This window comes from Tamandua tetradactyla, chromosome 3 (genome assembly GCF_023851605.1).
Source record: "Tamandua tetradactyla isolate mTamTet1 chromosome 3, mTamTet1.pri, whole genome shotgun sequence".
NCBI lineage: Eukaryota > Metazoa > Chordata > Mammalia > Pilosa > Myrmecophagidae > Tamandua > Tamandua tetradactyla.
The window spans coordinates 142,438,560-142,454,661 of NC_135329.1; the positions used below are offsets into that span (position 1 = coordinate 142,438,560).

The window sequence follows — 16,102 nt, forward strand, 5'->3', positions numbered from 1 at the left end:
AGTAAATGAGAAAAACAGAGTCAAAGGTACATATCCATTAGGACTCAAATACCCATATTAATCTAGGCGATGAATTCACCCAGCATCTTTAAACATGTATTTTGGGGGCTTTGCAGTCAGCTGCTGTTTTCTAATATGTGTAGCCAATCTCAAATTAAATAGAAAGAACTCACCCCTTTGAACCATTTATGTATTGATACCTGCCTAAAATTGTTTAATCAGAAAGATCCCACAAATTCTCCCTTTTATATATGATCATTAAATCAGTCTCTTACTCTTCTCTTACCTCAGCTCTGCCATGAAATGGTAAAATATGTCCTAGCCATCTGAGGTCAAGGCCAATCCAAGTATGGGACATAGTAATTACAGCTGTACTGAACAGTGAATATTTATAAAATATGATCCGATTCCAACAGATCAATAGAGAAGGTTATTTAAAATAGTGCAATAGTTTCTGTCAGTTCTAGAGGCAAGGCATTGTCTGAAGAAGTAATAATTTTATCTAGAAATTGTTCTAAGCCAGTTCCCCTGGAGATCGTGAAAAGTGGCCACAGTGTCAGGAGCTTACAGGAATTTGCTGTCTTGTGACAAGAATGGGAAAAGGATCTTTCTTTTCAGGGCAGGATTTAATTAATGATACACTCATTTGTCTTTGGTGTTGGTTTTGGTTTTGGGTTTTTTTAGCTGTACTATCATTACTGAATTTGAGTGGCCCTGGTAATAGAGAATAATTATATTCCTCAGTATAGTCTTTTAAAAAGAACTATCTAATTTTCTAATACAGGTATAGGCAAAGTTTAAGGTATCTATTCAAATAGAAAGAAAATTTATGTTCCTGCTGTTATACTTTCTGTGTATACAGCTTTGAGATATCATCTTCCAAGCAAGGACTCAGTGACAATCCAAAGAAAACTTCACAAGTGTGTGCATGTCCATAGCAGCTGTTGATAATTTTTTTCCAAACACAACCTCCAAGCACAATTGCACAGGCTGACCAGTGCCCAAGTGTTTGCCCTCAAATACATGACAACAATGTATAATCTGAGTATCAAGATCTAACAGCCCTAGTGTTATGAGGTTATGATTTCAAGCATCTAGTGCTTTATTTTTGTAGAAATTACACAAGAGAAATTTTCTGTGGAAGTTATCAGAGTTGCTAGGGAGGATTATGTTGTAAACAGTTCTCGTTTGTCCCTAGAAAAGCAACTGTAACGTAAAGGATTTGGAATTCTGAGTTTGAAATATATGAATTGTGAGAGCTTAAATCACTTAATTTCTCTGAACCTCAGTTTCTTCATCAGGAAAATAGGGGATAATAATATCCATACCACAAAGTAGTTCTGAAGATTAAAAATGGGACCTGTCTCAAGTGCACAGTATGTACGAGGTGCCATGCGCATGTGGGAAAGGCAGCCACACAGGTCACCTTTGCCTTCTGAGACTCCCTTCCTTTGGTCTCCCAGATTTTTGTATCTTTTGTCATCATCTTAGGACACCAGGAGGAACTCAGTAAATTCCTCTCTGGTGTTTTACCATTAGGTGATGATGGGCCACCGTAAAGAGGGGAAGTCAAAGAGAAGTGCCAAGATGGTCAAAAATAGCTTATTTCTTTTCTCTTGTTAAAGAAGTTGGCAGCTTGGCAGTCAATGGGGATCCAGATTCACTGTACCTTTCTGATCCGTTTGGTAACATGGGCTCGCATCCTCAAAGTCATCTTTGGTCCAGGATGGTTCCTGGAACTCTAGCAGTCATGTCAGCCTTCCAAAATTCATGAAGGATGGGCAAAAGGGGCACACACTCTTTTCTCCTAAGAAATCTTCTCAGGAGTCCCACACAATATTTCTCATAGCATCTCTTTAGCTAAAACTTAATCCCATGGTCTAATTCCCATGGTCACACCAAGGAAGACTAGAAATTGTAGTCTTTGATGCAAATGAGCTGCAATGCTAAATAGAATTTAGGTCTCATTTAAAGAAGGAAGAGGAAAATTGTTATTGATAGCAGCCATCAAATTTTGCTGAAAGAATTAAACTTCTCGACAACCAATTGGCCAGTCTGGATGAACTCTACTGGGAAGAGGAGAAGAAAGGGCTGACTCACCACCCTACTCAATATAGACAGACTCAGAAACCTCCTTCAGTGTCACTCCATGAATATCACCATCCTATTATTTTAAATCTTTACTTCCAGTGCCATGTTCTTATGCTTCAACCCAGAGCTATTTGAAAGTTTAGTTTCTTGTTCTCCAGTACCCATGCAATCTTCACCTCTAGCTTTGCATCCAACTAGCTTCTGCTGAATCTATTTTTAACCTTGGATCTCTTGACTTCTTCTTAATTTGTCAGTTAGGGAAGGGGTTCTAACCTGGTGTCCAGGTTGCAAAAATAGAACTTCCTATAATTAAATACAAAATAATGTGCATGTCTTTATTTTTTATCCTGGAAAGTGGGACCATAGCTTTCCTAGGATTCTCAAAGGGATCTGTGACTCCAGTAAAGCCAAAAACTCCTGTTCTATAAGGTTTTGGGTACAGGCAGATTCCTCAATTATAAACATGGCCCAAGATGCCAAGAAAGGGTCAGAGGAAGTATCAGGAACAGGGAACACCATGTTGGCACATTGTCAGGCCTGGCTAAGGATCGCCAGTCATGGGCCAAAGTATTAGCTTCCAGAAGAAGATGTCAGAACTTAGGTCATGATATCAGGACAGCCTTGGCATTAGCTATGGGATAACTAGGCCTTATGACCCCAGTCAGGATTATCAAATAGGTTGCAGCTAAGCTCAGGGACCAGATGCTGAATTCATCTTAGTAAGCTTCCTTCTAAACATTGGGAAAGTATCATATACATCTTTTGTCTCCTCATCTCAGTTGGATGCCATCTGTCAGAGAATAGTAATTTAATAAGTATTTGTTAAAAATAAATTAAAAGAATACTTAGAAATTGGATAACTGGCACAGAAAATCAATCTGAAATGGATGACATCAGATAGTCTCATTATTGAACTCTAGACTCTTCCTCCTAATCCTGAGAGTAATGTCCACGTTCCTGATCCTTTTGCAGGGAGGCTAATTCATGCAAATGTGGGGCCTAAATTGATTCAAATCATGGCACATGGAGTTGTTCCCATCTTTCTCCCTTCCCGTGTGGTTCCTGTTTGGCCATCTAACACTGACTTGACTTCCAACTCAACTTTCATCCGGTCCTTGATCAGGTTCTGATATTATGTATATGATTCCATTTGCTCCTTGCCTTAGATCCATGGCAACCCCAGAGAGCCTTCTTACTGGTATTGTGAGATTCTAGCACCCACACTACTAGCCAGAACCTCTTCACCATGTCAACATTTTGGCCATTGCAACAGGTTTTCCAAAAAATCAAGTGGAACCATTGAGTACACATTTGTTCAAGTGTGGTTAGAAGCACATCACGAGTATGCCTCTTGGTACACTCAGCAGCACAGGCTAAACCAGGAATCCTTCTCTTCTTCTTCCTTTATCAGGCCATCAGACATGAGGGAGTGTTGGTTGCTACGGTGATGGGGCTCAGAGCAGAACCAAAGCATGATTGTGACCTCCAGAGGTGATGGTAATTGAACACATAATTTTCCAAGGGTCTTCCTCCAAAATTTCCAGGGGCCTCCTAAGAAAAATGGACATATTCCTTTTGGACATGAAATTCTTCTACCAACAGACATATCCTGAGGATCCTCCAGAATCTTTTTGTCCTCTTCTACCACCTATGTGATTAATGTGGTTTTTTGTTTCCTCCATGATTAAAAATTCATAGCTTCACCTGTGTCTTATGTACAACTATGGTTATCTCATCCTTGTAAATAGCTTTTCTAAATCATTAAGCCAGCAAGAATTCCCATCAGTCCTAGTACTGGCATTCGGCCGAAACACCCTAACCAATGATTAAAGCTTTTCCATATCACTTGGCTTAGTCAATCTAGACATCTCTCTTTAGCAGGATGGTCTGAGCCCAGCCCAAAGACTGTAATGCTTAAGAAGGCCAAGTAAAAAGAAGAAAGACAAAGAGGCTCAGAGTTCAGTAAATACCTTTTTATTTTCTGGCTTAATCTTTCGTGGATGGACCCTTGATTTCTTTTAGAACCTATGCTTGGTGCCACCTTCTTGTGTCAAAGACTACACCACCAGACTGTACACTCTGTTTTGAATTGCTTTGAGAAGAACATGGCTTGCCACTTTTAAATCAATTTGTTAGAAGACAAATGTAACTTTACCAGGATATCTGATACCCACAGCTATCTGTGTATGCCAGTTGACTGCCTTCTTGTTATTTATCATTGGTAATTAGAAATCATCACTTATAATTATTCTTGATGGATATTGACTTCAGAGAATTAAAGAAACATACCTGTCCTTGGAGATTATCAAGACAAAGCCATGGAGATAATTATATCGAGATATTTAAAACCTGGGTCAATATTTTCGATTATCTGCAGTTTTCAGATGTTTACATTGTTTTTAGAAAGTAGACTTCAGCTCTGGGGTTTATAGCTTCTATAGGTGTGAAATTGGCAGAGTAAAAAAGATACTGCTGCACTCCAGTTTTATGTAGAACTTAGAATACACTTTTTCTTTCAATTAACATTTTGCTTATCCTACAAGCTTAGATGTGAAAGGGACCCAGAAAAGGCCTTTTCTTTCCTTCTGTTCCTCTGGGCAGACAACACCTAGGTCATTCCATTCAGATGACAATCTATTTTGCATTGAAGAATCACAGAGCAGGGATTACTACCATCTTCCTTGATAACCCAGTGTTTTCTGACTTTTTATGATTGGTAACAATGCATTTCTAGGAAATTAATTGCTTTAGTGGTTTCGAACGACTTTTTTTTTTTAAGAACCCAAGTATAGGTGCTAAACCAACTATCTGTGTTCCCAAAATGAGTAGTTTATCTTCATTATTTCATTCTTTCCCTCACCACCTTTCCAGGTTTACCTATGAAATTGCACCAGTGTTTGTCCTCATGGAGCAAATAACACTTAAGAAGATGCGAGAGATAGTTGGATGGTCAAGTAAAGATGGTGATGGGATATTTTCTCCGGGTAGGTTTCTCTTCTCTTCCCCTGACCCTCTCAAGATTTGCGATATAGATCCTTGGGAACCTTGAGAACACTAAACACAAAGTAGGTTTGTGGAAGGATAATGACCTTTAGAAGAAATTATCAATACTTCTGCCTTCCTGTCTTAGAATTAAGGCTAGCAAGAATGCTGCCTTCTGTGTAAACTAACAAAGACTGTGCCTGGACTGGAACAAACTCACAAAGGTGGTGTCTAAAGCATGCTAAAAACTCTGTTCTGTCAAAATAGCTTGATTTAGCTGCAGATCAGTTTATCAAGGTTATTAATTGACTGATCAACTTCAGTCAAAATGGTATATCTGAATCTCTAGTCTGATGTAGACACAAGAATATTTAAAACAAGGATAGGTGTTGTTTCAGGTAAGGAAGAATTATAGAATGTGGTGGTAACAGTGTGAGAAGAAGCAAGAATATCAATTGTCCAGGCACTTCAAGCAGACCATTAGTTTGCCTGTTCAATTATTAAATAAGTGATGTTAAAGTCATTAGTTTGTGTGGGTCACACACACCTCCATAGTCACCTCAGTTCTCTTGGATCATTCTTTCGATAAGCACATATTTACTTTTATTTTAATAAACTCAGAGCTCTCCTAAATGATTCAATGACTGCATTGGGCTGAGGAGCAGTAGCCAGACAGGTAACCAAGCAAAGTCTCTGCTTCCTTCTGAAGTCTCCATCACTCTCTCTGTGTTTCTGACACAAGGAACAATCTCGTCTTTGTTCAGTGAATGGATTGAACAGAATGTGGAAGCAGGAAGGTTGTAACTCACCTATCTCTTTGCAGCCACTGCTGCTGCCACCTCTTATATTTCTGTCTAGGCTTTCAGGTCGAAAGGGCACTGGAGAATCTGAATCACTTCTAGCCAAATTGATTCAGTAATGAGCATGACTGTTTGTATTCCCAGGGCAAAGGGTCCAGAGAGAAACCCCACAGTAGGGGAGTCAGCAAATCCTATCAGGATATATTCTCGTCCTTCCCGACCCCCTTATTTGTTGAGACACCTGCCCAGCCTTTGTTGTTAAAAACAGTAATGAACATGCCCCCAATGCCTCCCAATGTGTCTGCTTGCCAATAGGGGGAGCCATATCCAACATGTACAGCATCATGGCTGCTCGCTACAAGTTCTTCCCAGAAGTTAAGACAAAAGGCATGGCGGCTGTGCCTAAACTGGTCCTCTTCACCTCAGAACATGTGAGTCAGGGGTCCTGCTCAGGGGTAGTGGTATTCCCCAAGATATTATCTATTTTTTAACCTCAAGTCTCTGTTGCAGAGTCACTATTCCATAAAGAAAGCTGGGGCTGCACTTGGCTTTGGAACCGACAATGTGATTTTGATAAAGTGCAATGAAAGGTAGGCAGGGGAGAATGAATATTAGGTTCTTGATGTATTAAATGTGTTCATCTGTTAAATTTGTTTTGTTGTGCTTAAGGACTGACTCAGTACAGTATGCCAAGCTGCTAATGGTCTGTTGAAAATATCCGATTAAATTCTTTTTTTGCAGCTGCTGAAGTTTTTTTCATGTGCAGTCTCATTGATTCTTCATTTTAATTTCTCTACTTTTACAATAATTACAGAGGGAAGATAATTCCAGCTGATTTAGAGGCAAAAATTCTTGAAGCCAAGGAAAAGGTATGTACTCTATGGTCCATCCAAACTCTGGTGAATACAAATTTTTAAAATGTCTCCTTCCTCCCCTAGACAAGAAAAGCTTTTGATAATATAAAAGACAATTCCATTGTTTCTAAAATACTGATTCCAGGTATTTATTTGCTTATTTCCAACTTGTGAGTTTAAAATTTGGCTTTAAAGGTCTCTACAGCATCAAAAAAATTTTTTTAATTAGAAATTCAGACATTAAGCCACATATAACATTTTCATTGTCAAATGATTAGTATAATGATCTTTAGCCTAACTGAGCTTTTCACTTGCTACCTGTGAGGTAAAATCTCATTTTAACAAATGCCATTTTAGCTGCTTAGGATTCTGTTTAGCAAACTTCTCCCGTGCCCTGGAAGATGGCCCATGATATTTGGCAAATCCAGCCTCAAAAATTCTATTAAACAAACAAAAAAATATCTCATGGAACAGATGTTTCCATAAGTCACTGCCAGGTAGCTGTCAGGCCATTTACCAGATACATTGTTGTTTTGGTTCCATTCTTGTACCTCCTTCTCTAACTGCAATTGTTTACTGGGGTCTCAGTAGAGGAAATGGATAGAAATGTTCCTAGGTAAGAGTAGAAGGGGAGCCAAGCATCAACATATCCAGGACTCACAGATTTCCCCAAATTTGTGTTAGGTCTATCACTCTACTCTATTCTTCATTTCTTTTTGTTCAAAGCAAGATTTTTCTGAAAGTGAATGTCTTAGCTTCCACAGTGTATGGAGCTGTTTTAAATAACCAAGCAATGCTTCAGTATAATTATTATATACTAATAAATTTAGAACAACACAGCTTCTAAAAAGAATAATATCCAGACAGCATTCAGAAATACCTACCCATTACTCCAAATACTGACTGTTACTCTTTCCTACTATGTTTTCCTCCACAGAGCTTATCACTCTTGAACATGCTATCTATTTTGCTCATTTAATTTTATTTATTGTCAGTCACTACCACCCCTACCCCCACTATTTATTGTTAACTCCATGAGGATAGAAATCTTCATCTGCTGTGCTCTCTGCGTCTACAACAGGACCTGGCACATAAAAGGCTCAAAAAAATATTTGTAAAGTGAATGAATGAATGAACCCACAAATGACTACTACCAAATACAGGATCTGATGCAATACCAGCTTAGTTGGTATCGGTCAGAAATAAATATTACTGCAATTCTTCCACCTCATGTGGAAATGAGCAAATGAGCAATGCTGAAAAGATTAATCACCCTTCTCTCTTGATCTTATAGGGATACCTTCCTCTTTATGTCAACGCAACTGCTGGCACGACTGTTTATGGCGCTTTTGATCCAATACAGGAGATTGCAGACATATGTGAGAAATATAACCTTTGGCTGCATGTCGATGTAAGTGCTGTAACTCACATAGCTACCCAGTCCCTTTGGGGGTGGAAGCAGCTCTGCTTTATGATTTGCCTCAAGCTTCTCCCAACACCCCAGCCAGCCCTCCCTCCAACCACAGAAGTTCCAGCACTTCTCTGGCCCCTGTCAGTCATTTGCCACTGGTACATACCACAGGCCTGGCACATATTCCAGAAGTCATCCAGATCCTTACTGGCCAATTGCTGTCTTCTGTAGTTCATCCTAGAAGATGGTCTCCATCAGCCTCCCAGGGAGCTTCATTTGGACAAATGATTACAGAGCAAAGTATAACTGCTTTCAGAGTGAATCAGTACAAGATACAGCAGACAGAAAGTGGTCATGGATGTGTACGCTTGGCTTCCTGCCTTCAGCTCAGCTATCTGTGGTACTTTTCTAAAAAATATGAAGCTGGTACATATAGGAAAAAGAAGATGGTATATGAAAGGTGCTATCAACTAAGAGATTTAGCCCCAGTTTTTCCCTGGAACACAAAAGTTGTATTTTCACACTCGTGACTGGGTGTTTTTGTAAAGTTCTCTGTCCCTGTCTACTCTCTTATGAACTTCATTTCCCACTACTGGACAATGGAACAATCTCCTGCTATTGAGCCAATGACTAGCAAAGGCTTTTCCTGGGGCATGTGGCATACTAAGCTATTCAGGAAACATACCTCATGCTTCCCACAAAAATGTCTTGCTTTCCAGTTGTGGGACTTCCAAGCCTGGAGGTCTAGGTTTTCCAGGGCCCTTGGAATTCTACTGTGGGGAGAATGAGAGGGCAGGCTCCCATCCTTGTGTAGCTTTTAGAACTCCCCTGGGGCTTGCCTAGTAGTCTTTGGTTTTCCAGAGGCTCTGGGTCTTGGCCACAGGCCACAAATGATACTACCTCTATCATTCGCACAGCTGCTGTGATGCTAACTTGGAGGAGCTTTTCTAAAAGAAATAACAAATGATGACTACTTAGCCTTGCCACTGGTTGAACCGAGTGGGTTCATTTTGTCAGAGTAGCTTATGTGTTTCACATTTTATATTACCTCTGATCATGTTTTACTAGCGGTGTGGAGTGACTGGTTTGGGATTCTTCAGTGTCACTGCTCCCCTCTCCCTCTCCTCTCTCTGTCCTCACAGGCTGCCTGGGGCGGCGGGCTGCTCATGTCCAGGAAGCACCGCCATAAACTCAGTGGCATAGAAAGGTACGGGCCAGGGCTCACTAGGCCTTCCTCCATTCAGGACATCAGATGTACCGACCACTGAGCCGCGATGCCGGCTACACCTCCCCTTGCCATGATTCCCAACATCTCATTTCAATCTGACTAAGCTCAGTTTAGTTCAGCAGATGTTTATTGAGCATTGGTGTATGGTAGGAACCATACAATAAAAAGATGATATGGAAATCATCTTTGATTTCCCAGTCAAATGAGTCCTCAATGAGCTCTCAATTTAGAGAGAAAGACAGATAAGTCAATAGTTACAACAAAATGTGGTAAGAGTATCTGTGGGTGTGATTGCAAGATGCCCAGGAGCAAAAAGAGAGAGAAAAATCAGCGCAGAGATTTGAAGGCTCAATCAGAATTTGCCAAGGTCACAGGAAGGACAAGATTCATTTCACTTTTCTTTCTCATTAAACTTACCACTGGGAAAGGGGTAGGACACTCAGCATTCCTAACTTATTTATTTTATTTTTCCCCATTCTAGTTTGGTGGGTGTTCTAATTCAAATATAATTTTGGTCTGACTCCTTCATAATGATGCAGTGTGAAGCTCAAATTGATTCATTTATTGATTTAGCAAATATTTACTGAACATGAAGTCCTTGCCCTCCTGAAGCTCCGTTAGACTGAATGTTCAAAAACAAATAGATATATAATCTGTCTCATAGTTAAGAAAAATGAAATAGGGTTAGGTAATACTGTGTGGCAAGGCATGCTATTTTAGATAAGGTGGTCAGAAGCCTTTCTAAGGAGGTAACATTTCAGCAGATACTGGGATATAGGAAGAGAGGGAGCAAGGAACTGGGAAGAGCATTCCTGACAAAGGGAATGTCAAGTATAAAGGCCCTGAGGCAGGACTGTTCTTGGCAAGTTGGAGGATCATCAAAGAGGCTAGTGTAGCTGGAGTAAAGAGAGAGAGGTAATAGCAGATGGAGGTCAGGGAGGTAGAGAGTGAGCAGGCATCAAGGAAAGCACCAGTGGCTTTTCTCGTAGCAAAGCCTCTGGCTTTTTTTTTTTTTTTTTTTTTTTTAATCTCTACTGTCCTTCCTCCCTTCTGTCTCTGTTTTGAAAAGCCAGTGACATGGTGGGTGAGACTGGCTCTTTGAAACAGTTACATAACCCTATAACTCGGAGGATAATATATTAAATGTGGATGGGCCACTCCAACTCTACTTTAGATTTCTCAAGCAATTTTCATTTTCCATCTCTGAGTCTAGGAAAACCTGAAATATTTTGCCCTAGACTTTTTTGTCTAACACTTTAAAGCACATATGTCTTCTAACAGAAATCAAATTCATATCATGTCTTATTACTTTCTATTTGTAGCCGCAAAGAATCATTTACTTCAGATCTTAAGGACATTCAGAGAACCATTTAAGATATTTTATGAGATCTAAATATGATTTTTAAATGATTCAGTGAATAATAGCAATAAGAAAATTGATTAAATTCATAATCTTTTAATATGACTTGACGCTGACAATTTTTAATGAGAAAAGCATTTAGTCAACTTTTCTTGGAACTTTTCACCTCTCTTTCACAAAGGTTTTCTTCATTATATTCTCAAGGGAAACATATTTCAGGCCTTTCTCTCTTCTCCTTGAAATATGGTGTATACCCTATAGTCATGAATACACTCAATTATTTTCCCTCTAAAGGACCTAAGTAAGATGAGGAGGTTAAAATTTCACAGCAAGGGTTTAGCTATTGGGAGAGCAGAAGCAGTATAATTTTGAGTCCACTGCTGTGTCAGGGAAAGCATCCTTCATAGGTATTAAAATGCAGAGCCGAGCTGTGGGCCATGCAGTTGGGAAGGAGTCTGTAAACCACTGAAGCAAAGTTACCCAAGTTTTAATCATCACGCATTACACTTAGTTGTTTCTGTAATGTCCTAGCTAGTGTGCTCCTTAACCACTTAATTGTGTCTGATAGAGTGATGTGGTTGCTAGGAGACCATGCTTGTTAAGCTATTATTGCAGTCTAAATCTTGCTCATTTAGCACTTAAATAATCTTCTAAGTAGTCAAAGTCTAGAATAATCCAGTCAATGCTTGTTTTTAGGTATCACTTTTCATAATACCCTATAAGCCCATTTTATAAATAACAGAAATGTAGAGGGAAGCCAAAGTCTGTTGCCTAGAAGGAGGCCAGTTGGTGGAGTGGTTATGAGCATTGGCTCTGCAATTAGACTCCTTGGACTTGGATTTTGGTGCCAATACTTTCCAGCTGTGTAACTTTGGGTGATGTATATAACTTTTTTGTGCCTCAGCTTCTCCATCTAAAATGAAGTAATAATATATCTACATCGTAGGGTTGTTTTGAAAATTACATATACCAGGCACTATTATAAGCCCTTTATATTTATTAGGTGCACAGGTGGGTCAGTGGTAGAATATTCACCCAGGTTTGATTCCCAGACCATGCACCCCCCAAAAAACAATACTATTATATTTATTAACTCATTTTATTCTTTATTCAATTCTGAGTAGTAGGCATTTATTCTCTCCATTTTACAGATATAAAAACTGAGGTACAGAGTTGTTTTATAACTAGCTCAAGCCAGCAAATACAGAGCCAGGATTAAGACATGGACAGTATAGCTCCAAAGCCCAAGTTCTTAACACAACCTCACTTATATAATACCTTGAAAGCTCTCAAAACAATAGGACACTGTTTCAGTTTGCTAAAGCTGCCAGAATGCAATATACCAGAAATAGGTTGTTTTTGGGGATTTGTTAGGTTACCAATTTACAGCTCTAAGACCATGAAAATGTCCAAATTAAGGCATCAGGAGGAAGATACCTTTTCTGAAGAAAGGCTCTGACATTAAGAGTTCCTCTGTCACATGGGAAGGCACATGGCCAAAGTCTGCTGGTCCTTCTCTCCCAGGTTTAGCTTCTGGTTTCTGTGGCTTTCTCTCTCAGCTCTTGTGGGTCCTTTCTTAGCATCTCCAGGGCATTTCTCTCTCTGCTCTCTGGGCTCTTACTGTCTTTTATCCATTTCACAAAGGACTCCAGTAAAGGATTAAGACCTACCTTGAATGGGCTGGGTCACATCTCAATTGAAATAGCCTAACCAAAAGGCCCTACCTACAAAAGGTCTGTCCCCACAGGGATGGATTAAAACCACATGGCCTTTCGTGGTTTACATAACGGCTCCAAACCAACACAGACACATACTGTTACTGATAAATGTGAGCTAGTATTAATAGCAATCATTTCAAAGAGGCAGTCGGCCACTTAGTGCTCTCAGACTGCCTGCAAAATATTTGCTTACCCCTTGGTTAGTCCATTGAGGAGCATAGGTGTTGAAAATGTTTACCAATTTGAGTTGAGATGGGTGGTGTTTTCCTCAGGAGGACAGTTGGCTCCTTGCAACTCCTGCACTCTCTCCTGAAAGTATCCTGTGCTTCTTTCAGGGCCAACTCAGTCACCTGGAACCCACACAAGATGATGGGCGTGCTACTGCAGTGCTCTGCCATTCTTGTCAAGGAAAAGGTCTGTACTCCCTACAGAGATAAGCTGTCCGCCTGCACATCCTGTGGAACACATGGAAAAAGAAAAGTGTGAGGCCTTTCACAGGGCTTGTTGACAAATTCACGAGCCTGGCGGCCCCACTGTGAGGCCATCAGTGCCCTCCTTCCCTTCCCTTGTCTGTCAGCCGTGAGCTAACTGAGTGCCTCCTTCTGATTGTTGCTTTCCACTCCCTTTCTCCCTTGTTCCATGTTCAAGGCTCTGTCAGCGACAGAAACTTTAAAGGGATTATTTAATGTTTGGTCAAGTTTACACAGAAAGAAATGAGAAAGGATGGGTGAGAGTGATGCACCAGCTCTCACCTCAGTGAGGACAAAAAGCAATCCTTGGAACATACTTCAAATTCTTAACCTGAATTTGTGGTCCCAAGAGCTGAATTAAATTAGGCACAACAACAGCTACAAATGTTAACTTAGGGCAAGAAGAAATGTTGATCAAAAGCTTCTACAAATGGATCAATGCGATAGTCCCTTCTTTATGCAGCTAATTTTAGCTGCCCATCCATATATAGTTGCTCCAATAAAACTTTTGTAGAGCAGTGCAATGGTGGCCCAGTGGCAGAATTTTTGCCTGCCATGCCAGATGGAGCCTGCCCAGGCCAAAAAAAAAAAAGAAGAAAAACTTTTTTAGACTGAGGGCTTCAAAAATTCTCTCTAGTCTGTAAGGAGCCAGAATCTGACAAGCTGTTTACTCATCATAACTTCATAAAAGATCCTGGAAAAGAATGGAAGACTCAGTGGAGGTGATTTGGGGGAGGGAAACTTTTCACAGCATGAGACTACCCCACCCACTGCAGGAAATCTCTAGCCCCTGCCCACTGAATGCCATAGCACTTCTCATGACTTTGAAATAGCCCCAAGTACCCACACACATTCCCAAATGCCCCTTAGAGAGATAGTGGAGTTCCTCTTTTGATCTAAGACAAAAGATCATTTTCTAATCAGAGTGACAGAAGGGAAAGGTGCAAAGATGCTATTTTCTAAATGTGGTTTTAAAGAAGGTCATATATACATTAGACGTTTCATAAGACGCCAGGTCACTGCTTCCAGGTACACACATAACCAGCCCTGTTTCAAAGCAATCCACATCTCTGAAGTGTGAGTACAGATACACCCTGTCTCTGATTTCTTGATAGGGTATACTCCAAGGATGCAACCAGATGTGTGCAGGATACCTCTTCCAGCCAGACAAGCAGTATGACGTCTCCTATGACACCGGGGACAAGGCAATTCAGTGTGGCCGCCACGTGGATATTTTCAAGTTCTGGCTGATGTGGAAAGCCAAGGTAGGAAGAAGGGAATTCAGGAAATAGAGCAGAAATGTAATTTGCACAAGCTAGCTGGCAAAAGAGAAGCAAAGATATATCACAGATAATTTGCTGTATGTGTAATCAATATCTAGATAATTGGGCTAACTGTATTTTCTTTTTTGGGAAGATGAAATAACTTTATCCCTCATGTCAAGTTCTCCCTCCTTCCATTCAATATCTTCAATTTAAATTATCATGTTTCCTATAACTTTCTCTAACAACTAAAAGTTATGCTAAGGTCTTCCAAAGCAATCTTTAGGAATTCTGAAATTGTTTAGTACCAACGTAGAGAAAAAGATAAAAGAAGAAATTGCTGCATTATTCTATGCAGAACCCTGAAATCCTTTATAAGGCCTCTAATCATGGAACATATGTGACAGTTTTAAGGTCTATTTAAATGATGACTTTCCCATTATTTCCAAATACATTATTCTGGAAAATGCACAGTTTATTCTGAGAAATAATTCTGCTAGACTGAAGCATTCTGTCTGCATTTATCATTAGCCCTTTGGGATTATATCTCTGTGTCCAGAAAAAAAGCGAACTTTTAGAATTTCTCCCAAAATTGGGTAAGAGGGAGAATTACCATGTGACCATTGACTTCAAAAGTAGTTCTTTGCGATCAAGTCTTGGCTCATAGCATATGGGTTGCTGGGGTGAGACCCTGGCATGGACTTCACTCCCAAGTGGCCTGGCCAAGGTGTACGGTCAGCATTGGCACTGCTTGGGGGGAGCTTACACTTTGTCAGTGTTGAACTCTGCTTAGCCCACTAACAGTCCAAAACCAGCCTTATGCATCTGCTTTCCTTGTTAAAATCTGACCCACACAATAACCCTTCTACTGCTGCTGTTAATTTAGCCTACTGGCTTTTGAAAATCATGCTCATCAGTTTATCAATTGTTGGAGCTCTTGCCATCTCAGGGCATGTATTAAGACCACTGGCTTCCCCATCGGCCTGCCTACCTATCACCAAAAAGTGATGATACTGCATTAAGTGGAAGACTGCCTGCCTGGGAGGGCCTGAGACGTGTCTGGCCAAGATTCACTGCTGGGATGGGGACAGTGTATTTTAAAGCAGTGTTTCTCAAACTATCTGTGGTAAAGAACAATTTTTTATTGTGTTTTTGTTGACTTATAATGGACAAGTATAATACAAATGATTTGCTAGAAAAATGAAGTTTAAAAACCATGTAAATGCATGACCCAATTTTTTTCTTAGACTCAGTAGATATAAAATTCTACAAAATTGCTGCTAGAGTTTCTTATTGCATAATTTCAGTTTCCATATGTCTCTCATCATGGTCCTGTTACAAACAGTTTGTGGGCTGGTCTCAGTCTGTAGATGACACTTTGAGTAGCACTATTCTAAAGCAAACCAGAAATCTGCTTCGGGGCCAGGTTATGAATAGCTAGCCAGGAGCTAAAAGCCCTATTGAGAATAACCAGACCTAGAGTGGCTTCAAAAGAGCAAGCAGGCACCTTTTTATTTCATTGCATGTGGAACTATGAAGAAACTTTTCACATTTAACTAGACCGTTTTTCCTAACCTTCTCCAAGAATACGTGTTATGTTTCCAGTTTCCAATCGACCGGGACTTTGCAGCCTTCCCCAATGCCCAGAGAGAAATGCAACCTCTCACCAATAAACATGACTTCTTTTTAATACAGGGCACAGTGGGATTTGAAAATCAGATCAACAAATGCCTGGAACTGGCTGAGTACCTCTATGCCAAGATTAAAAACAGAGAAGAATTTGAGATGGTTTTTGATGGTGAGGTAGGTTGTCATCATAGACCTGATATTTCTGGAAAACCTATTGAGGGAAGCGCCTCATTTTCCCACATTGCCAAAAGCTGATTCTAAATTGTCATTCTTATGCACTCTTCATTTAATTCCCTC

The 16,102-nt window shown here is 40.1% G+C and overlaps 1 protein-coding gene across 1 annotated transcript in view; it reads left to right on the forward strand.

The window, feature by feature from the left end:
• The window catches only part of GAD1 (glutamate decarboxylase 1), a 35,168-nt gene that overhangs the window by 16,468 nt on the left and 2,598 nt on the right, over positions 1-16,102 (forward strand). Inside the window, exons 6-14 of the mRNA XM_077151952.1 lie at positions 4,963-5,075; positions 6,189-6,304; positions 6,384-6,463; positions 6,688-6,742; positions 8,022-8,138; positions 9,281-9,345; positions 12,780-12,858; positions 14,030-14,179; positions 15,872-15,979. Coding sequence (XP_077008067.1) covers positions 4,963-5,075; positions 6,189-6,304; positions 6,384-6,463; positions 6,688-6,742; positions 8,022-8,138; positions 9,281-9,345; positions 12,780-12,858; positions 14,030-14,179; positions 15,872-15,979 — 883 coding nt within the window. The remainder of the gene's footprint in view (positions 1-4,962; positions 5,076-6,188; positions 6,305-6,383; positions 6,464-6,687; positions 6,743-8,021; positions 8,139-9,280; positions 9,346-12,779; positions 12,859-14,029; positions 14,180-15,871; positions 15,980-16,102) is intronic.